The sequence below is a fragment of the Idiotropiscis lumnitzeri genome, chromosome 3 (genome assembly GCF_059441095.1).
Source record: "Idiotropiscis lumnitzeri isolate Australia: NSW breed Sydney's pygmy pipehorse chromosome 3, RoL_Ilum_1.0, whole genome shotgun sequence".
Lineage (NCBI taxonomy): Eukaryota > Metazoa > Chordata > Actinopteri > Syngnathiformes > Syngnathidae > Idiotropiscis > Idiotropiscis lumnitzeri.
The window spans coordinates 18220813-18244165 of NC_142393.1; the positions used below are offsets into that span (position 1 = coordinate 18220813).

At 39.1% G+C, this 23353-nt stretch overlaps 1 protein-coding gene across 3 annotated transcripts; it reads left to right on the forward strand.

Moving 5' to 3' along the window:
* The first annotated feature begins 1337 nt into the window (after window positions 1-1337).
* Window positions 1338-22771, forward strand: pik3cd (phosphatidylinositol-4,5-bisphosphate 3-kinase, catalytic subunit delta). 3 transcript variants are annotated; one of them, XM_088289500.1, is made up of 23 exons: window positions 1339-1745; window positions 2989-3171; window positions 5728-5956; window positions 7068-7291; window positions 7477-7653; window positions 10146-10301; window positions 11595-11684; window positions 13020-13241; window positions 15027-15123; window positions 16158-16288; window positions 16372-16422; window positions 16525-16692; window positions 17239-17360; window positions 17445-17588; window positions 17664-17763; window positions 18398-18558; window positions 19092-19201; window positions 19286-19364; window positions 19450-19617; window positions 20046-20169; window positions 20817-20962; window positions 21035-21167; window positions 21244-22771. In XM_088289500.1, exons 2-23 carry the CDS (start codon window positions 3031-3033, stop codon window positions 21379-21381), a joined length of 3111 nt encoding a protein of 1036 aa, XP_088145626.1. In that variant the 5' UTR covers window positions 1339-1745; window positions 2989-3030; the 3' UTR covers window positions 21382-22771. The 3 variants fall into 3 exon arrangements, with proteins under 3 accessions (XP_088145625.1, XP_088145626.1, XP_088145627.1); XM_088289501.1 differs by having other exon boundaries at window positions 5728-5950; XM_088289499.1 differs by having other exon boundaries at window positions 1338-1745; window positions 20817-21167.
* The last annotated feature ends 582 nt before the right edge of the window (window positions 22772-23353 follow it).

The following is a 23353-nucleotide window of genomic DNA, read 5'->3' on the forward strand; positions in this document are numbered from 1 at the left end:
GAACCGTTTTTTTTCAGTCAGTAAAAATACCATATAAAAAATTTAAAGATACCAAAGTTTCAATACCTTTGAATAGGAGTGTATTTATTTTCACATTATCATACCAATACTGATAACTGTGATCATTTTGGCCAGACATAAAATGTTCATCCATTTTCATCTGTCCTTTCCACGCAGGTGTTTCCCAGAACACTATGGAAAGTCAATTCTAAGATGCTCTTTTGCAGTAAGTGTAATTAACAGCAGTCAACAAAGAAAGAACAAACTTTTTCATTTAAATTTAGCCACCTGGAATGATCTGTGGTATACGAATATTTTTCATTGAAGTTTTTCTCCATCGTTTTGACTATTTTCTCGAAACAGTAATTACATTCTTGAAACTACAAGATCATTTGGCCAGTTTCTCTCTCTCTCTCTCTCTCTCTCTCTCTCTCTCTCTCTCTCTCTCTCTCTCTGTCTGTCTGTCTGTCTCTCTGTCTGTCTATCTCTGCTCATCTTACAGGCTGGGAAACATTGTTCATACTTTTACTGCAGCCCTGACCAAAAGTTTCTCTTCTGCACAGTCATTTCCTGTTTTGTTTTGTTTGTGCCAGCATGTCTAGAGTACCCTCACAAACACTTGTCTTTCACATTGCATTCCACTGATAGTGCTCAGTGAAATTGGTTTGCAACATGAGTGCATGCAAACAATACCATACTGACTGATCAACAGACAAACATGCCTTCATGCGTGAATGCTATTCTTACATCAATATTAAAAATCTAAATTTTGCTACATATTTTAGGGAGATTCTAATTCTAAAATTAGATTTTAAAACAGTTTACTAAATGGGGAGCACATGAAGTATAATCATAAAAGTCCTACTTGCATTAATATTGTCTGTGCTTACTGTAGGTCTATGCACAGTATGTTGGAATTCTAACCACAGGTTTAGATGCACTTGACATTCAGCACGAAAGACAAGTGGACTTAGTTCAGTGACACTATAGCACAAGGAAAATCGCTTAAATTATGTTATTATTATTATTATATTTTCTCTTTCTCTCTATATCTATCTATATATATATATATATATAGATAGATATAAATAGATATATATAGATATATCTATCTATATATATATATATATATATATATATATATATATATATATATATATATATATATATATATATATAGATAGATATAGAGAGAGAGAGAGATATATAGATCTACATAGGTATATCTATCTATTTATTTATTTATAGACTACACTTTTATTTTTTTCCAGGATAGTGCGTGGACGTCACAGTCTTTGGTTGGTTGTTTTCCAAAGGGATTTTCTTTTTTATTTCTTTTCAGCTTTCCTGCAACTATCTGGTTTGCTGTTAAGATAGTGCACAAATTTTACTACATATACTCAGATGAATCTCCTGTCATTGTTTTTTTTTGTTGTTGTTTGTTTGTTTGTTTGTTTTACGTTTGTTTTCGCGTGGAAGAGATCTCGACTTTTGTCAGACGATCCCTTGACCGCTGGCACCTGCGTGGTAAAGCGCAGATACTCAGTCCGCGTGTGTGCCACATCCCACCGTGGACGCTTTCCACGGGGGCGCCCACAGACTCTCGTGCACCTGGCGTGAACCCCAAACAATGGTCGGAACGCCGCACGGTGAGTGATTCATGTCCTCGCTGGCAGTACAGCAGCCTCCATCTTCTCTGTGACAATCCCACGAAGCGGTAGATGACCGGCGCGCAAGGCTCTCAGGCAAGTGTTTTCCACTCGTTCACAGCAATCTGCTCATACTGTCGTCACGATTAAAACCGGACTGAATTTACCCTTTGAGTTGTTTTCCTTCCAAAATAACTTTGCTTTTTCCTCATTTGCTGCTATTTTAAATATACACTACCGTGTGCATTCAAGTTGCTTTTTATGGCTCACACATTTCAAGTGTCCGCTTACCAAAATCAATAGTGTAGAATTACTTTATGCCTGTACTGACATTGTAATTGATTTGTTGGAAACACACCATCACATTTTCAAAAACACGTTCACGTTTTACTTCTAATGAATAGCCATAGCATGTTTTCTTAGAAGCCTGTTTATTATAGATAGGCTACAGCTGATTTAAATATATTGATGCAAAATTAGAATAAAACATTTTTTTTAATCTGATTTATTTTATATTGATGTTCATGGTGCAATTATTTTATTTCTGTATGTTCTGGGTTTTCATTTCATCATTGACATGTTGTTCCGTCACATTGCATACTTGCTGTGTCATCATTTTATCAGTCCCGTTGGGAAAGTATCACAAAAACATCATCTTCGATTATCATATTGCTACATCAGTTCTACTGAATATTTTCACAATATCTATCTTACAAAATGCAACTCGATCAATTGATGTCCATTGTCACCTTAATGACCCATGCCTATCGTGGTCAGCATTTCTCGTCACAGTACTGAAGTTCAGCTTCTGTATATGTGCCCTGCAATTGGCTCTCGACCAGTTTAGGGTGTACCTCATCTCTCGCCCATAGACTGCTGAGATAGGCTGCAGCACACCTTTGCCCACGCTGTAGGAAATGGCAAAATGGATGGTTAATTATTTTGTCGTTATCTCCTTAAAACATTTTTTTCAATATAACAGTTGTCGTGGTACTATCAATATGTTTTAGGAATAGCAATAATAAAAACATTATATCATGAGTTTCTCTAAAGTCTAAAGTTAAAGGGTAATTCTTTAGATACACCTCGGCAAACAGGAATAATCCAAAGATTATATGGTAATGCACAATGTCAGAGAGGTCGTGATTTAGTCACGCCGTTGCAGTGTACAACTGCACTGTGGAGCTGTTTCTAATATTTTCATTACCATTTTTATTATTTCAAACCCTAAACAATATTGAAAAAAGCTGCATGCTCTGACACTGAAACCGCAGCGCACGCATTTGTCAGTGGTGTCGAATACTGTATTAAGCATTTACATTTGTGTTGTGGTGAGCAGCACGGAGGAGCTGGCGGTAAATGAGAGGCCGTCGTCATCACCATGCCCCCGGGGAAGTATGGGATGCAGGAGGAGTGGGAGCGGGAGGGCGAGCAAAGCATCAGGATGGACTTCCTGTTGCCCACTGGCATCTACCTCACATTCCCGGTGTCTCACAAGGACACCATCAAGAGCATCAAGACGGTATAAGCACCAAAAACAGTACAGTATAAGCATGAATAGGTCGAAAATGTCGATGAAAAATCAAACAAATTGAACCATCTCCAGTGTAAAAGCCAAATTGGGCTATTATAGAAGCCACATTTCTCCTTGGCTGCTTTGCTGCCAATCTGCTTATGAATTTGAACGTGCCGTTTCCATGCCAACCGCTCTGCCACCTCAGACAGTTTGATTTAGCTTTGTCTTGTAATGATACTCTTGGAAGCTTTTAAGATAATTAAGAAAATGACTCTCCATTTTCTTTTCAGGGACAAATGCTTCAGAAGTTTTTGGGATGAAAAGTTGCTCATCCGGTTTTCTTTTCAGTGTTTTCGTAAGAATTTATCATTGTTGGAAAAAAAAAACATCTTTTTTTTAATTTTATTCTCCATGTTTTAACAGTGTGCAAATGCCTCTGCATTTTATTCATATTTTAAAATCTCGGTCCCAAAAATTATTGTCTGTGACATGTTGGCCGAACTTAAGAATAGAAAAGCAGTTGTTGCCAGAAGATCCCAGCACTTTGTTGTTGTTTTTTTTTTTCTTCATGTACAGTACTCTAAGTTATTATCAAAATATACTACAGGGTATAAAGTGAATTTATTCTTGAGGGATTAAATTACTTACAATAGTATAATTTTTTTATATAAAAAAAAAGCAACAAATAATTTTAAAACTTTTTCCACCTTTAATGTGAATTATAACCTGTACAAGGCTCTTGAAATTTTGGGGGCTTTTTTTTTGAGAGGGGAAGCAAAAATAAACAACTGAAATAATGTGGTTGCACACATTCCTGTAGGTGAGAATGTGCTGTGTTCAGAATTAACCAATCACATTCAAATTCATCGTAAATGGGTGTCAGCACACACTTGACGCCATTTAAAGTACTTCCAATTGATGCCAGATACATTTGAGTTATTCCAGTTTTTTTTTATTCTTGGCTTTTCCACACATTTTTTGCTTTTATGCAGAAGCCTGAAAATGTTGTACAAACACTGACTGCTCCTTCAACCTTTACAAGGCCGCAGTTCCAGCTGACGAAAAACAGCTCCAAAGCATGATGCTGCCACCGCTATGCTTCACTGTAGGTATGATGTTCTTTTGGTGATGAGCAGACTTGCCCTTGCACCAAACTTGCCTTTTGGAAATTTTGGCCAAAAAGTGCACACTTGGTTTCATTGGAGCATAGCAGAATTTCAGAAAGACATGTTAGAAAAGATTAAAACAAAAAAATCAATCAAATTGTACGGTTATAGCTCACATTAATAGTGGAAAAAGTTTTTTACTCACTTACCGGTAAATTGGTGTAATGTTTTTTTTTTACAAAAACTTGGCAATCGATCAGGGGTGTGTAGATTTTTTTATACCCACTGTATAATGGGTAAATCAGAGGCAATCCTGGTTGACTTTTGGGTGATTGGATGAGAGGCGGATATACTCTTGACTAGTGCCCAGCCAATCACGGGATAAATTTAGATTTTGAATTTGTGGCAAGAGGACGGTTCAAAAGGCTCCTGATGGATGAGAGCCGCGCGGAGTTCCTATAGGCTGTGGATGTTGCGGGGCTGTCATGGTTGACACACCTCTACAACATTGCATGGACATCTGGAACAGTGCCGCTGGATTGGCAGACTGGGGTGGTGGCGCCCCTTTTTAAGAATGGGGACCAGATCACATTTTTCAGCCAAGCTGGTAAGGAGAGGAGGGTCCTTCGGAAAGTCCAATCTCAGATTCTGGAGGAGCAGTGTGGTTTTTGTCTTGGCCATAGAACACCAGCTTTATATATTCGAGGGTGCCTGGGAGGTCACCCAACCAGACTACATGTGCTTTGTGGATTTGGAGAAGGCGTTCTACTGTGTCCCTCCAAGACTTTTGTGGGCGGTGCTTGAGCAGAGGAGCAGAACTCATTTTTACGGATTGTTCAGTCCCCGTACAAAATTTGTCAGAGTTTGGTCTGCATTGCCCGCAGTAAACGAGATTTGTTTCCAGTGAGTGTTGGACTTCGTTATGGCTGGATCGGTTCAAAGTCTGCTGTGATGCGGACCTTGTATTGGTCTGTTGAGGTGAAGAAGGAGCTGAACCGAAAGACCTCAAATTACAGGTTGATCTACATTCCTACCCTAAACTATGGTCACAAAGTATGGGATGTGACAAAAAGCGCAAGGTCCCAGCTACAAACGGCCAAAATGAGTTTCCTCCGCATGGTGTCTGGGTTCTCCCAAAGAGATCGGGTGAGAAGCTCAGTCATCCAAGAGGGACTCAGGGTCGAGCCGGCTGGTGACCCTTGAAATAAAACACGCAAGCACAAGGAGAACATGCAAATTTGATTCAAGAGCTGAGATTCAATTACTACAAAGTATTATATCAAATATTGTAATGAATAGAATATAGCCTATTAGAAATTAATTTATGTCTCCCAAAGTGAGCTCACCCATGATCCTAGTGAAGATAAATACTTTAGAAAATGCTTGAATTATATTTACTCCCATATTGCAATTTGTATCTAAGTTAATGAGAGATTTGTTTCATTTTTTTTCCCAGATGGTTTGGGAAAATGCCAGAGGGGAGGCGCTGTTCACGGCGCTGGGTCACCCAGACGCATACGTCTTCACTTGCATCAAGCAGACGGGAGAGAGGGAGGAGCTGGAGGAGGAGTCGAGGCGTATAAGTGACGTGCAGCCCTTCATGGGTGTTTTGAGACTGGTTGCCAGGGAGGGTGACCGCGTTGAGAAACTCACCAACAGCCAAATCAGCTTTTTGATTGGTAAAGGTCAGCAAAATTCACTTTCGATGCCCATTTGGCGACTTGATGATTTATTGTCATTTTTGTAGCCAATTCTTGCGATCCAATTCAAAGCATCTACATCATCTCGAATATTTCATTTTTCTTGGGATGATAGAAAAACAATTAACACATGGAGCACACTTACGCTGCAGCTGCTGTTGGCCACATCTTACACCCAGACACTTGCACGGAGACCCACTTCCCGACGTCACTCGCCACATTGCCGGGCCGCCACTTAAAGGCCTACACCTAACACACAGTTGCTACAACATGCACATTTTGTGTGCTTGAGTGGAATTCACGACCTGACAATGGTTGTTGTGGCTATTGTACCTGGGTTAACCTAGAATATAATATACTAGCATAGACTAAGCCTTTCTATGGTCTGCAATCTGTGTTGTACACCGGCAAAGCGGCTCTGCAACACTGGTTTCAGGAGTATTGTGTCTCAACTTGTAGTACGGTATTTGCATATTTCTATATGATGCTTGCATTGGGAGCAGGTGGTGTACTAAGTAGAGTTGTCAAAGAATGGCCTAAAAATGTATTTACAACAACAGTAGTGGCACACTAGAAACATTATATTCAAGTTTCTCAAGTCTCCATTTGTCTATGCACATATTTACGTCATACAAGAAGAGGGAAAAGCAGTTACAAATGTGACAGCAGGATATGAATAATAAATGCGACTGTATGTACAATATACAAATGTAAATGTGAACAGCAGCAACAACAGACACTATGATTAAATACTGCATCTATACGCCGGGGTTGAGCAGTCTGTCAAGGAAGGAAATGCTGAGTGCTTTGATGGTGTCCCGCATTGGATGGGAGCTGGCCGTCCTTATCAGGCTGTCCAGTTTGGCCCTGTTAGCAGCTGAAATGCTGCTGCCACAGCAGACCACTCCCCGAAAAAAAAATGAAATGCTGTTTTTAATGTGGGTGGTTTAAGTATGATTCATCATTCTTTTTTTTTAAATTGTAAATTAGCAAATGAAATAAACCTAAAATACAGGGCTGACTGTGAAGTTTGCTTCTTTACTGACTTAAAAATCTGACAAAGTGGTTAACTGATGTATCTGTTTGTTGTTTTCAGGTCTGCATGAGTTTGAGACCCAGAAGAATCACGAGGTGAGCGAGTTTCGGACCAAGATGCGAGCGTTCTGCGAGGAGAAGGCTCAGCTTCGGCAGGCATCGCCATGGCAACAGTGGATGGCGTACATGTTCCCTTGTGACCTGGAGCCATGCTGCTCTCTGCCGATGTGTGGCGAGTCACATAACACCAAGATCTTCATCAACATCAAGTTTGAGGCTTGTGATGTGAGTTGATGCTGAATGTTGTTTATACGTGTGAAGAAATGATGGGTCAGAAGCTCCGGACGCCTGAGAACGTTTTTGAGTAAATATGAGCATCTATGGAATCCCCCCTCCCACGCCACAAACTCCATTTTGCAACTCTTCAGTCTCAATGAGGAGTAAGATACAAACGTGAATGTGTACCATAGGAAAGCTTCATGGTGCAGCAGGAGCCACATGACGTGCCACTGGCTGTGATGAGGAGCGCCCTAAAGAAGAAGGCCACCGTCTTCCGCTCGCTGAAGCAAGAGCCCGAGGATTACACCTTACAGGTCAACGGCAGGTGGGAGTTCATCTATGGGAGACACCCCTTGAGCCAGTTTAAAGTAAGATATTCATCATTGACTCGTTTCTGTCTTTCAAGCTTTCATGGTCTGTAATCGATCAACATGTTATCACAATATTTGAAGAACTTTTGTGACAATAGTTTTGATAAGCCATGGTGTACAGCTTGCGGGAAGTAGAATGTATTCATTACAATGACCTAAATTGACTAAATCTCAACAACAAATATTATTTTACGTACTCTTTCCCAATACTCATGGTGAGCCTTACACTATCACCAGTAAGGTAGCTTTAAATCAGTGTTGTTTATACTCACACACTTTTAGTTTTCATTTTGATTTTATTTAATAAATGACACCAAATTAACTGAATAAAATGGAATGTTTTCTGACTCACGCAGAGAGTAGATACCAACTGTAAGTACAAAAGAAGGACAGTAGCTTGGCTAGCTGCTAAGCTAAGTAGATAGAAAATGTAACGCAGAACTGACGCTAGTCTCATCTAGCAACTGTACTGCAGCAATACATCTATGACTTGTAGATGTATTTTCTAATTTAAATAAGAAAATGAAAAAAAAATCATTAAACAAAAAGGAAAACATGTTCATACTCTTGGACAGTATGATTAGCTAAAATAGGGTTTGGACCAAAGTGGAATTCTCTTTCATAACTGTGCGTTTGATTCTCTTGTTTTTCTTTTTTTTTCAAATTTATTTGAAAAAATTGATTGTCATAGAGGATAATATTGGGCAAGGTGTAAACGTAAGTTATTATTGCATATATTTAATTTTAATGTACCTTGGGCTAAACTATTAAACAAGGTTTATGAAAGGGTCATGTTAATGAAATATTGACAGAAAAAAAACTCATCTCAACCCTTTTCATTCCACTGAGGTCAAATAAAAGTGTCAAACTGTAGATGTTGTTGACCGCCAACAACTCAAGTTTTGTTGGCAGCACAGTCCAGTGATGCTACCTGCAGGCCTAACTCATATCAGTCCAGCTAGCAGCACTGTAGGAAGCAACTGCATCCATTCAAGCCCTAACAAGATTTGGACTGCATTAACATAGACAGCAAACAAACAGCCTCCCGAGCAGGAGTTAACCGGTGCTCTGAGGATCACAGAGAAGGAACTTTTAAATTAAAACGTGCCTTCTTTTTTCTGCTGTCTGTCTTGTCCAATACGGCTTGGATTCTTGTTACTGGTCATGTTGCTCCAGCAAAAACTATTTAATTCCAAATGTTGTGAGTGGTGTCTTTTTATCTAAAACACAAAGAAAAAAAACGTGCAAAAGACGTGCATGCAAACAGTTTGTTTTTTGTTTTTGTTTTTTTATAAAATAAAATTTCAGAAAATACCAAAAGCTCACAGCAATTGGAGTGATCGTAATTTCTCGAGGATAAACACAATATTTGTATTTAAAGATCAACTAATATTGAGAACTAGCGGCCAGTTAGTACAGCACACGTTTACGGATTACTTCCATGTTTATCCTCCGGGCCTTGTGTACTTTCAAGAATTATGCTCAGTAATGTGTTCTACACAACTGCCTTTCTTCGTAATTTTCACCGCTCACCAAAAATAATCATGGTTTCACAAGTGGATTTGTCTCAAAATGGATCGTGGCAAGGAACAAGGGAATTACTGTAAATGAAAACAAATGTCTTAACCCGATGTCATGTTTTGTATCAAAGCTGGTTCCCGAGATTGGAAGAAATAAGTTCCAAAGCATCTTTTTTTTCACCATTTCATGCTCTGCCACTCTGTAAAAATTGGCGTAATATTCCGGGAATTATTTCCATTTAGTTTTTGTTATTGCAACATCACACAAAGGACCCACAATCTGAGGAAGAATCAAACATAGATATGAAGACTATGGGTGTGTTAAAAAATATCTCTGGGCACGCTTCGCTCTACTCTGACCGCTTAGAAACTCAGGGCCGAATTTGCAAAGAATTAACTGAGGCTGCTGATAGCTCCTTCATTTGCACTCGCAGTTTGCTCAGTCTTAACTTCCTATTCTCAAAGGCTATTGCATAATGCTATATCAGCGTAAACCCTCCCACAAGGTTTGCATAGTTTGCCCCTGATGCCACCCTGTTTGCAAAAAGTCACATATGGCAAATTCAAATGCCAAAATTGTTAGCAGTCAAATTATTATGCGGATAATAATTTAGTTTTTGAGCATGGATACCGGAAAATCAGGGGCGCGCATAATACAGGAATGCAAAAGAATGTCAGCTTTTAAAGAGCAATTTTGTGTGTATTCAAGTGTGTTATTCGTAAATTACGGCACTTCATTTTTGGTGAACATGCAAAACTTGCATCCAAAATAATACATACATGAAATACATATATTTAATTTAACAACAAACTATGTTAAATATTTGCCCTTGGAATGAGTGCAGACAGGAGAATTTTAAGACAATGTTATAATTGCATATTTATTTTTCACATAGCACCATGCCTCTGCTGCCCGTCCCTCCATGCAAAGTCACTGCCGTTTATGTCTTTTCTTTTCTTTCATCCCAGTACATTTTTTCCTGTTTGAGAACTGGACAAAATCCTCATCTCACCATGGTGCACCATTCAACCATCAGCAAGTATCAAGAGGAGCACGGGCGGATGTGTAGTCAGGTGTGCAAGAGTCGCTCCTTGTCCAGACCTCCTCCTTTGCCTGTCAAGAAGGTAAGAGGTCAGCGGACATTTGGTGGCTTTTACAAACACTTCTCTAACTCTTCCGGTCGTGTGTCACAGTTGTTCCCTGGGACATCGCGGACTTTGGCACACTTGAAACGTGCTGAGCGTCACAATGTAAATAATTGACATTCGATGTCTTGCTTTGAATGTTGATGCAGACGTGGGACAACATGAAGTGGACACAATGTGGATCCTGTTCATAGCCTTGTCGTATTTGTTGCATGAATTTAAGTTTATCTCATTTAGTAACTAGTTAATTGATTTATTGTAATGAGAAAAGAAAAAAGAAAAAAAAACTAATAATTAATTACAATGAATTAAATGATTAATTATGAATAATTTGAAGAATGAAGATTAATTATTATTGTGTTCTTAAAATAATAAATGTGACATTTAATTAATTGGTATATTTTAAATACAAACAACAAAGGATTATCAAAATAACATATACATTACATTTAACTTTCATTCTTATTGAATAATTGGTTGATGATAATTATAATTAATTATACATTTAAAACATCAAGATGAATTATTCGATTATTATTAAAATAAATGGTTTTAGATGGAAATTTTTCAGTTTTTTCCTCATCTACAATTGGTTCATCGGTTTTAAAAATAAAATGTGACCCTTAAGCACAAAGGTTTTCCCAACCTTGTGTGAAATAATTGTTGGTTTCATATGACAAAAAGCAACTCTACAATCTCATGGTCTGAGGTGCTTTATCCATCCATCCATCCTCTGTACTTCTTGTCCACACTTTATTCATTTTTTATTTAAATTTTTCTTCCAACAACAGTGTTATAAATCACACGTAATTATCAACGTGTACATTATAAACTGTGACCACAACTATGCAGAGTTCATAAGGCTTAATCATAACTGCCTCATCATTTGGCTTTTTGAATGCCAAACTCGAGGCTGACAGGTACGGGAAGCTAGACAGACACACAGGAAGGAAATTACTCCAACAACAGCAGATTCTTTACAATCCTGATAATGCAGCTTATCTGATCAAATAAATTTCACTTCAATTGACTCACAAATGCAGAGACACCAAGATGCACAGCAAATTCAAATGAAAGCACCTTTATAGAGTTCTTCTGTTTGTCCTAGTTTTGATTGAACATACTTTTTATGACTTCCATTTTTTTTTAATACTGCTCACTCAATAGGAAAGTGTGGCAACATGAAATGCATGCCTTCTTTGCAATATTGTTGTACACAATGGAGACATGCGAGGGAATAAATTTCCTTTCTCCTCTGCCTCGCTCATGCAGCAGAACACATCGTCTTTGTTCTCCATCCATGAACCTTTCTACATCCACCTGCTGCAAGGCAGTCGAGTCAATGCAGATGAAGGAATGAAGGTAGGTGTGCGTCCGAGTGGGTTTCGGAACACGTTGTCTTCTCAATATCCCCATTTTACTTGTACTAAAAGACAGTTTGACATATAAATGACATGGGCGGAGGCTGGGGGGATATATTGGTTCCGACCACACGCTTCCCATAATTCATCATAGCGGTTGGTTAAAGTTTCAAAACAGGAAGTGGGGAGGGCCTATATCTGTTTTTGTTGATGCCTCATTCGGGGTTTTAGATTCTCAGAAGACCCTCCTTCTCTCTCTTTCGTTTCTATTGTTGACACATTTAGGGAGTACATTTTGTTTGTGGAAAAATTACACCTTTTATCATTTGGCAATACTGCATATCGACTTTTTTAGTATTTCCAACCACAATACACGTAGGGAATCCTGTAAATGGGTGATCATAACGTACACTTAACTATGTTCCGGTTTAGGTTGCTTTGCCTTGTATAAAGTGCACTTCCAGCTGCTGCCTTATGACTCACGGTAAATGTGTCTCGTCACAGAATGATCCGTTATGTCAGTTGTTGGCAGGCAGATGCTTGAAAACACGCCCCAGGGGTAGAATACAAGCTCATACATTTAGTCAATACAGACGTGGGCTATCTTGATTTGGCAAAGGGCAGGACATGAATGGTCCCACAATATTGGATTTTGTCTCCAGGGGCCGTGTATTGAAAGGAAATTCAAAGAGTACACCCTTTGAATCATAGCCTGAGTGACACAGGAAACGCTTAATCATCTTGTCAAGCATGTAAATCTTCCACTGTCACACAAGCTTGCTTCCACGCAACATGTCATGCCCTCGTCTCCTAACTGTGGTGGGCAAGCTGCTTCCAAAGTGTCATATGTCACATATTACTCGTTAGCGGAACTGTCTTTTGAAAGTATTTAGATATACCCCACAGTCATACAATATTACAGACTCTTGTATAAACTGAATTGTATTGTGTTTACACTGCTTTACTTTCACAAAAAACACTTTTGGCATTCTAGTGTAATAACAGATAATGTTTAACAAGATAACAATAACAAAACAATGTGTAACAAATGAAAAATGAATAGAGTAAGCAGGCATTTTGTTTTATACTTTAGCACAAAATCAAATAGTTTTATATCGCCACAGATTAAAAATATCAATTATATTTAAATCAGGTTTTAAAAAGGAAAAAAAAAACATGCCCAATAAGTGGACATGATTGGGGAAAAGATAATGTCTGATCATCACTCTAAAAATTGGAACAGGTTTAACATCCGCATCCTATTTGCAGTAAAACCTTCTTATTACATTACTTTTGTCTGCCCCCCACTCGCTACGTGCTTCTATGCCCCCACCAGCTTGTGGTGCAGGCCGGCCTCTTCCATGGCAGTGAGCTACTCTGTAAAGTGGTGACCAGCTCCGAGGTGGCGGTGTGCTCTGAGCCGTTATGGGACCAAAAGGTGGAGTTTGATATCAACGTGGCGGACCTGCCTCGCATGAGCCGCCTCTGCTTCGCCCTCTACGCCATCTTCGACAAGACCAAGAAGCCCAGAGGCACCAAAAAGAAGAATAAGAAAGTGGTGAGTTTTGTCTGAAAAGATGAGCGTGCGTAATGTGCATTGTCAGCGTTTATTGTGCGGGTGTGTGCATGTGTCAAGTTTTGCAAGTTCACACTTCATCCAGTTCACCTCTTTTATCTGTGCATCACTCTAAGGAAGTTGGCAAGTGTTTTCAAGGAATACTAAACTCATCTTGACACCATTTAGCTTGTATGGCACCCCCGCCCACTGTGCTGTTTACAATTGAATTGACTTCCCCTTTCTGGTAATAGTCTGTCAAGAGTCATCAAAGCAAGACACCCAATGTTCAGCCAAGTTGTTCAGTAAATGTTATTGCTTCCTATCCTAGTAAGATAGTTAAGGCTGTTGCTTTATGGACCTGAGTCATGCAGTAATAAAACTTAAGTGTCTTTCTTAAAAATGTCAGGGATGTGAAGCATTTCCAACACGTATAAAACAACGGAAAATGACAAATATCTGTCAGTTATATCTGTAACTAGCGGTGCAACAGTTACCTTGAAAAAGTAAATCAGTTACTGTTATTTTACTGATAGCTTGCTTTAAAAAGTAACTGTTATATAATTGATTACACCTTCTTTAAAAAAAAAACTTGGTTATTTTACTGATTAATTCATTTTAAAAGGAAATAAGTTAGATTAAAGGAGAAGCAGTTTAGATAATAGATGGATGGATAAGTTAGATTAATAGTTACATTCAGCAGAGTGGAGGAAAATAAGACATCCCATAGTTGTTACAATTCGATTATTATTTACTCTTATAGTTACATTCAACACAAACCGAAAAAACTGCTTCACATAAAAATCACACCCAGTTTTGCCAATTAATTGGAAGTGTATTTTTGAACAGTGACATTTAAGACTGAAGTATGTACACTGATTATTCGTGGAGGGCACTTCAATCCATCAGCATGTCGTCATTATTTCACATGCTCCCAGTCAGTCCCTCGTCCGCTACATCCGATTGGCATGAAGATCGTACTTAATAAGTCACACGCAGTCGCCGCACAAGCAGACATGCTGAATGAAGGGAAAAAAATCAAGCGAAAACAATGGAGTGACTGAGTGCTGTGGTGTTCGGAATCAGTTGTCCTCCTGTATTTAATGATTTATTAATCATCAGTTTTGTTGCATGGACAATAAATATGAAGGGGGTGGCACCATAGTAGGAGAAGTATGTGCTGTTTATTTAAGTCTTATCAATTATTTCTCACTGCTGCAACCTGCAGGTGATTAACTGTAGCCGTCTTTGATGAAGAAAGGTGCAACTTGAAATATTCACTGTGAATATGTTCTGCATGTTTTGTGATGTCTTTAAAGGAACTGTAGACGGATTATTTGAATGGAAAAAGCAGTGCATGTTTTGTTACTTGAAAACGTGCACATTCATCTGTAACACAACTTACTCATACTTTATTGTCTTGCAACTATAATTCTGATCATCATATGTTTTTGTTTTTTTTTACAAGTCTCAGAATTATACAGTACAATGAGATTGGCGTCTCGTTCAGTACAGTGTGACAATTGACTTAACCACTACACGTTTTCTCACTGCAGCAACTGTGGTCACTGCATAACCTAACAAGCATGGTGTAGTATCAGACTCAGGTAGCATCACTTCTGCTTTTTGAGACACTTCTCTCTTCTGTTGCTTGGAAGAGAAGTCTCACAGACGTGTGCCCGAAAGACTAACGGAAGTAAAGCTAATTTCGGACATGGCTTGTGCTACACACCAGGGATGGATTTTAGACAAAATGCAGTATAAATTGTGTTATCTGTGTTTTTCTAGGATTGTCCAATAGCCTGGGGGAACACCATGGTGTTTGACTATAAAGACCAGCTGAAGACTGACGAGGTTCTTTTGTCCACATGGCCATCTGTTCCTGGTACTTAGAGCAATGTCGTGCAATATTGTGCCATCAAAGTTACAAATAGTTTTCTGCGAGTTCTCCAGCTCCATTCCGCATTACAAAAACATGCACGTTAGATTCAACGAAGACTCTTGAATTGTTCAACGTGTGAATGTGCGTGTGCAAGGTCGTTTTGCTTCGATTGGCTGCAAACTCGTCCTCAGTGCACACCGCCTGTCGCCTGTCGCCTGTCAGTCAGCTGGGATAGGCGCCACCTCACCCACAACACTAATGAGAATCATTTTACATTTTACTATGGTAAAACGATGGATGGAAATAATAATAATAATAAAAATTCCAGGCTCAGACCGTTTACAGCCCATCATTTAGGTAACATTGTAACTGTCATACAAGTGAAAGCGAGAGAGAGAAGGTAACTACTTATATAAAACTAGCATCAAGTAAAAGTACTTGGAATACGCCTGACAACCATAAGGAAGAACAGGAAGATGTTTGCAGAACGACACTGGCATCTGGTGGTATTTTATAGGTTGAGGAATTGCTGAGATATTGCAGGCATTAGTGTGTCTGCAGGCATGGGAAGAACAGCACCGAACGTAAAGTTAAAGTAACACACACCTTTCCCAGTCTGCATAACTAACCTCACAGCACTTTACATGCACGCACACTCCTACACCCCTCACGGTCGACGTGGGATCAATGCGTCTTCGTTTTCAAGCAACCTAACGTGCATGTTTTGGGAAGAGAAAACGTGCAAATTCCACAATAAAATGCTGGAACTAATATTCAACCCAAAATTTTAGAACTGTTTAGCAGGCTTGTATCATAACAACAGAAAAAACTTACTGTCGATAGATTTCCTTTAATCAAGCCATTAAGGAACCCTTTTAATCATAAATTTCCTTTTTCGCTAAGAATTCTTTTGTCTTCTGGCTTACGAATGTGTCTTAACGCACTCTGTCCATTGTAGTAGCCAGAAAATGAGGTTGAAAAGGCACTTATTCAGGACACAATCATACGCATCACAGGTGACTTTTTTTTTCTCACAGATGACAAAAGTGACCTGTTGAACCCGATGGGAACCGTTGAGAAGAATCCCAATGTTGACAGTGCGGCTGGGCTTCTCATTCGCTTCCCGAACATCAGACCCTATCCTCTTTACTATCCTCCGATCGACAAGGTGCTCCTTTTCAAAAACACTTTTTATTTTACTTCACGTGTATTGCATTCAAAGATTGTCAATTAAACGGACTCTCCTTCCAGATAAGTGCTATGGAGACAAATGGTGATACAGCTGTCGTAACAAAAGAAGAGGTCAGCGTCGCTGTATTTGACAATTTTGTAGCTCACATTCGTATTATGTGAAAATTCTTACACTTTCGGCTTTTTTCCTCGTTGCATTATTTCACTCTGCAGAACATAAAGCTGAAAGAAATCATGGACAACAAAAACTACACTGAATTCTTCGAGGACGAGAAGGAGCTGTTGTGGAAGCTCCGCACGGAAGTCAGAGATCATTATCCTGAAAATCTTTCCAAGCTGCTCCTCATCACCAAGTGGAATAAGAGAGAGGATGTCGTCCAGGTTTGGATCGTTAAAACATTTGTCAATAAAGTAGCACATTAAACTACAAACAGGTTTGATGAGATTTGAGAAAAACTAACATGCTAAGTGCGATACATCTAGTTTCAATGTTTGGAAGTTCAAGCACAGTTTTTGATGAGATTTCATGAACTCTGGAGTTTTTCCACTCATATAAATACAGTGACTGACTTATAATAATGGTAAGTGGTTGTATTATTACAATGTTATATACTGCTTCTAAGAGCAAACATAATTACAAAGATTCATAACTTGAATGAAAATTATGTTTCTTAGAAGTTTCTAGAATTTCTTTGGTAAAGACATTTGAATTATTGCCATACTAAAAGATTTCCCTCAGATAGCTAACCAGACTGGGTGAAGATATTACCACATGCCATAGTTTGATTAAATGTGACTTCGCAGTTAAAAGAAAACAGCCAGAAGCATAACTGTAGAATATTCAGGTTGATATATGAGAAACTGTTGATGGGATGTCAAAACACTTCTTGGTCGAGGTAATAATCAACCTTCAATGTGACTCTTTAGATGGTGAGTCTTCTGAGAAACTGGCCAGAGCTTCCTGCCATCCCCGCCTTGGAGCTCTTAGATTACAGTTTTCCAGACCCCGCGGTCCGTTCTTTCACCATCAGATGCCTCAGGAAACTCAGGTAGTCAAATTTGTGTTCACGTTATTACTCATCATTGATGTACAAAGAACACGATCTTTTTCGAGCCGCATTCTGTGCCCACAGTGATGACGAGCTACTCCAGTATTTAATCCAGCTGGTCCAGGTCCTTAAGTATGAATCCTACCTGGATTGTGACCTCACGACGTTCCTGCTGGAGAGGGCCGTGTTCAACAGGAGGATAGGGCACTTTCTCTTCTGGCACCTCAGGTGAGGCACAGTGCAGCAGCAAAAGGAAACAACATGTGCGTCTCATCTTGACTGAACATTGTGTCTTGAATTTAGGTCAGAAATCCATGTGCCATCTGTCAGTTTACGGTTTGGCCTGATTCAAGAGGCCTACTGCAGGGGTAACATCCACCACATCAAACTCTTAACGAAACAGGTACTCCACTTGTTGCATAAAAAACAATGAGAGCACTCAAACTCTATGAAAGATCAACAAGCGAATGACTATAATTTCGGACCAAAACGGTTTCATCCCCAGAGAAGAGAGTGGAATTAGATGCTAAAGTAGCACAGTATGATGTGATGACCTCTCTAGGTTCAATTTTTATACCTGAGCAGTGGTCGCCAACGTTTTTTTCCGGTTCCGGCCACTTCCTAACTTTTGTGGACCGGGCTCTAGCAGCAGAGTGTGATGAGCGGAGATTGGGTAGGGGGCGCCAACACTCTGTGATGAGCGTGCTATCATTACTCATCGCTAATTTGTGTGTTTAATATTAGCGTTATGCACCCAAGACAATTAGCATCTTGACACGTGTCAATTGCGAGATTTTTTTTTTTCCTTTTTCATCAGTGTGGCCGGCTGCAACCCGGTCCAAATTGGCTTTGTGGTTGGGGACCACTGGTAAAAAACATTAATACTCCGAGACAGTAATATTGTAATATTACATTTCAGACGAAACCTACCCAACACTGGTCCCGACATACAGAACTTAAAAAGATGGACAAACAAACAGATAATCCCATTGGATAAGCATTCAAATGTCTTTCTTTTGCCCATCTTCCATGTGCAGAACGAGGCTCAAGGCAAAATGAAGATCCTCAGTGACTTCATCAAATCTGGTTCTCCGAAAATAAATGCTGAGGACCTGAAGCTGTTCATCAGACAAGAGTCGGATGCTTTGTCCAACCTGCTGTCACCACTCAACCCCAGCGTCATCCTCGCTGAAATTTGGTAAGAGACACACACGCATACGCACACATAACAATCTAACAATACTTTAGTTCATGTTTTTGCAGTTTGCAATGCTGCATCATAATTATAGGTGTACAACAGAGCCTTACTCCTCCGTGTAAAGGCAGAATATGTGATACAGCTCTTTTGCACCTTGCAGGTGTACCTAATGTTGTATCCGGTGGGTGCAAAAAGCCAATTGAGAAATAAACCCTCTTACAGAAATATCATAGGTCGTGTGATATAATTATCCCATGAAGCACAATCAATAAGAAATGCTGCCAACTACAGAATAATTACATTGATTTCTCCCATTTGTATAAAACCAACAATATTGTATCTGATCGTTATGCATCGTCAGAACACAATTGCAATAAATAATGCAATCTGGCTTAAGCAAAGTGGCTGACAAGCAACAAAAAAGAATCTGCTATTATGTATGCCTCTTCCATTCACTGTACTTAATGAACAATTTAATCCCTGCCTCATGATTTAAAAAGTTGTGTCCTCATATTAAGTGGTTTCTGCTCTAGTACAGACAAGTGCAGATTTATGGACTCGAAGATGAAACCACTTTGGTTGATGTATAAGAGTCCCTGGACTCAAGGAGACATGATGGGCATCATCTTCAAGAATGGTGATGGTGAGTTACTCACACACACACCAAAGAAAATTGGATTATATGACAATTGAGAAGAATTGAATATGCCAATCTTTCATCGTGTAGATCTTCGGCAGGACATGTTGACCCTCCAGATGATCCAGCTCATGGAGAATTTGTGGAAGAAAGAAGGACTGGATCTCAGGTAGGGAGCAAGAGGTTTTACTTTTAGTCCCGCACAGCATCCCCTGGAAGTACTGTACTCAGCTGATTTTATCTTTTGAGAACAGAATGATCCCTTATGGCTGCTTATCCACTGGCAATAAGATGGGTTTCATTGAGGTGGTCAAGAACTCGGACACCATCGCCAATATCCAACGAAACAACAGCAACAGTGCAGCGACTGCTGCCTTTAACAAGGATGCCCTGCTCAACTGGCTCAAATCTAAAAATCCAGAGTGAGTATCCAGAAAGTCTTTTTTTTTCCAGGAGGTTTAGCTGAGGAATTTGGGAAATTTGTGGAGGGACTTAGTGAGGATTCATGGGAATCAGCTACTTGTTTTGGGTCATTTATATGCACTGCATCATTTTCAAACTATTTTGTTTTATCTTGTTCTGTAATATAGTCAAATGTGTAATATTTATAAAAATTAGGCTATGTCAGTTCAAAAAGCTATATGAATGAACCATAACATATATTAAACATAACCTATTAATTCAAATACCTTGAAATGTTGCAGCATCTAATATGACCGAGTACCTGGAAGATAATATGTGTCCAGCCCAGCCAATTGTTAGAACAGTAAAATGTTTTAATCTGTTGGAGTTGGGTTCTAGATAATTTCTTTTTAGGAATCGACATATTCATCCCATTTTTCCTTACCAGAGACAAACTGGATCAAGCAATCGAGGCGTTTACACTGTCTTGTGCTGGCTACTGTGTAGCTACTTACATTCTGGGCATCGGAGACCGTCACAATGATAATATTATGATCAGGGAAACTGGACAGGTGAGCTTTACGTAATGTATTTTCTATCTTGGGTAGTGATAGGCATGAGAGCGTGGGTGTCATTTTAAATCGTGAAGAAGATTTGTATGCTTTAGAGCCGGGTTCACCGACCTTTTTTCAACCGAGATCTTCTTCATGGGTCTTATTTAATCCGAAGGGTTACAAGTTTGAAACACATTGAAATAACAAATTGGCAATAATTTAATTTTATTAATTCATTTTATTTACACGAAGACACTAATCATGTTAATCATTTCTCACAGGAAATAGGAAACAGAACTATCAATATGCAACACTTTATTTCTGTAGGTCTTTACCAGTGTTTTCATTTTAAAATAATTATTTCTGTAACTCCTAGAAAATCACAATGTCCACTTTGGTGGCCCCTGCAAACAGAAAATTATGTGCATTATTTAACATTATTTTATTGATTTATTCTCTTATTCTAGTATTGAATGCACCTTATTTAATCCATTATCAAATGGATCCGTTTTTGGTTGCGGGCAACCCTCCACAGAATTTTCACGCCAATCTGTAGTTCTCTCAGACAAACTTTGATTGCACATGATTTGTCTCAGATTAGTCAATAAAATGTCATTGTTTCAAATCCTGAGCATCTCTACAGCTTGTGGTCTGCTGTTCTTTAGCTATTTCACATCGACTTTGGACATTTCCTGGGCAACTTCAAGCGCAAACTGGGCATCAACAGGGAACGTGTGCCTTTTATTTTGACCTATGACTTTGTCCATGTGATCCAACAAGGACGGACGAACAACAGTGAGAAGTTTGAGAGGTGCGCTATTAGGTCTTTATATTCGCAGGGGTTTCTGTGTTTTGTGACAAAAAATTGCATCTTCCTTGTCAGGTTTAGGGAATACTGCGAGCGGGCTTACAAGATCCTGTGTCGGAACGGGACACTGTTTGTTAACCTCTTTGCGATGATGAAGGCAGCTGGACTGCCCGAACTCACTTCCTTCAAGGATATTCAGTACCTAAAGGTTTGCACAAATGATGCTAATCACAGGTAGCAAGGGACTCTTGTAATTACGACTTATTTTGTTGTTTACCCAACAGGACTCTTTAGCTTTGGGCAAAACAGAGGAAGAGGCACTGAAGAATTTCAAAGTCAAGTTCAATGAGGCTCTGCGAGAAAGCTGGAAGACCAAGGTCAACTGGATGATGCACTCTCTGGCCAAAGATAACCGACCATAAAGGATACCAAGCAGAACTAAAATGAAACTGTAACTGACTGAGAAGGCAAGAGAACACAATCAGATGTGCCATTTTACAAATGGCATTTGATGATTGTTCGCAGGAAGTTGCCCCATTCCCAAGAAGCAATAGGCAGCCAAAGACACTGGAATGATGCTGGAGCCATAGATGAGTGATAAAATAGTTAAGAAGTTAACCACAATATTGCACTATACAACGTACACCGTATGTTTTGGACTAGAGTAATGACGTGATCACATATGATTTATTAGTATTTTGTGCAATGTTAAACACATTTTAAAGGTGTTTTACAGCTCCAGTATATAAATTCATATGCGGTATGTTGCCTTTGCAGTGCCAGTAGTCGGGAAAATTTGATAATGGTGTAATTGATTCATCCGAGACTGATGTCTTTAGTTTCTGTGGATCAAATTGTGTTGCGATGTATGAAATTGAAGTTTAAAAAGTTTATTATTATGATAACTGAATGTATTTTTTATCCTTAGGTGCTAAGTACTGAAATTAGATTTCTGGTTGTGACTGATGAGACATGTTTGAGTGCTCACCAAGCAAACATACTTTTACATGTTGTTTCATCAAATATGGAAGGATGAAACATTTGAGTACAATTTTAATGGGATGCAGTATTCTAGGTCTGATTGGGCATTTCTCGGTTTCTTATAATGAAGTCTCGTTTGAACTATTTTTATGACAGATGTGGCAGATGCCATTCCAGAGATTGTATCTGTGCTGTCAAACATTTTACTGTTTGACTCCTGTATGTAAACATCTGCACAACATCTCATGTTCTTTTTGCACTACATTATTCCATTTGATTGTATTTTTATCTTGCTTTATGTGCTTTGTACCCTGTCTGACCTCAAGTCCTGCTATTTGAATGTTCTCCCCATGCTTGCATGTTTTTTTTTTGTCCCCAGGTACTTTGGCTTCGCCTCACATTCCAGTTAATTGAAGACTAAAATATTGACTGGTGTGAATGGGAATAGTTTGTTTCTGTGTCCCCTGTGAGTGGCGTGTGACCAGTACAAGCGGTTCACGGCCTCGTAGTTAGGCTCTAGCACACCTGCAACCCTAATAAGGATAAGAACTACAATAGTTCATGGATAGGTTTACTTTGTGGTTTTAACTAAATATGTCAAAATTGTATTTGAATTGGGAGCTTAAATATGTAGGCAATTCCATGATGATATATTGAAATTTGCAACACACCGATTTTATACTGGAAATTTCAGTCTAATTACTAGTATACTACATATACTTATGGGTCATATGTTTTTGTCATAGTTGCTTGTTACTCGAATACTTGTTTAGCTCATACTACCAGAGACAAATACCATGTGTGTTTTACACAGTTGGCCAATAAAGATGATTCTGCTCAACGTACTCTTGAGGTCACTGATGGTGTTGTTTCGGAATAAACAGTATAGAAAATGGATGGATGAACATACTCGTATTCCAGTTCCAGTCAAGTTAACGCACCCGTCTAATTTGTGTTTACATTAGCATCAATTAATCTAATTAAGGAGGCTAATTATGGTTTTATTGCTAAAGTGCTTATCCTCATCAATATTGTTCGGAACATGGAGACAATCCAATGACACTATGGGTTAAAGGCAGGACTGGTCATCAGCCAGTGAAAGGGCACATGTAGAAAAACAAACATTCAAACTCAAATCTAAAAACTAGCATCTTTAATTAACACAAGAATGACGGTTTGCAATGTGGAACTAAGCCAATGTCCCAGGAGAGGACTCAGACAAGCAGAGGGGGAGCATGCAAACCCCACTACTGAAGGCCGGAGCGGTAATTCAAATTCTGAAATTGAGGGGGTGTTCTCCCACCAGCCTTTTTTTCAAATTGGGAGCGATTTCTTGGGTACTGATTAATATGTCGTCCAATTTGGTAAACACCTCTGAAATAGCAAATGTACTCCAATTAACTATAATCAGAT

Excerpts from the sequence above, each read along its gene's own strand:
- pik3cd (XM_088289499.1), top strand. The coding sequence starts at position 3,031 with ATGCCCCCGGGGAAGTATGGGATGCAGGAGGAGTGGGAGCGGGAGGGC. Across the intron at positions 13,242-15,026 it reads AAAAGAAGAATAAGAAAGTG|GATTGTCCAATAGCCTGGGG; the intron begins GTGAGTTTTGTC and ends GTGTTTTTCTAG. Across the intron at positions 17,589-17,663 it reads TTTCTCTTCTGGCACCTCAG|GTCAGAAATCCATGTGCCAT; the intron begins GTGAGGCACAGT and ends TCTTGAATTTAG.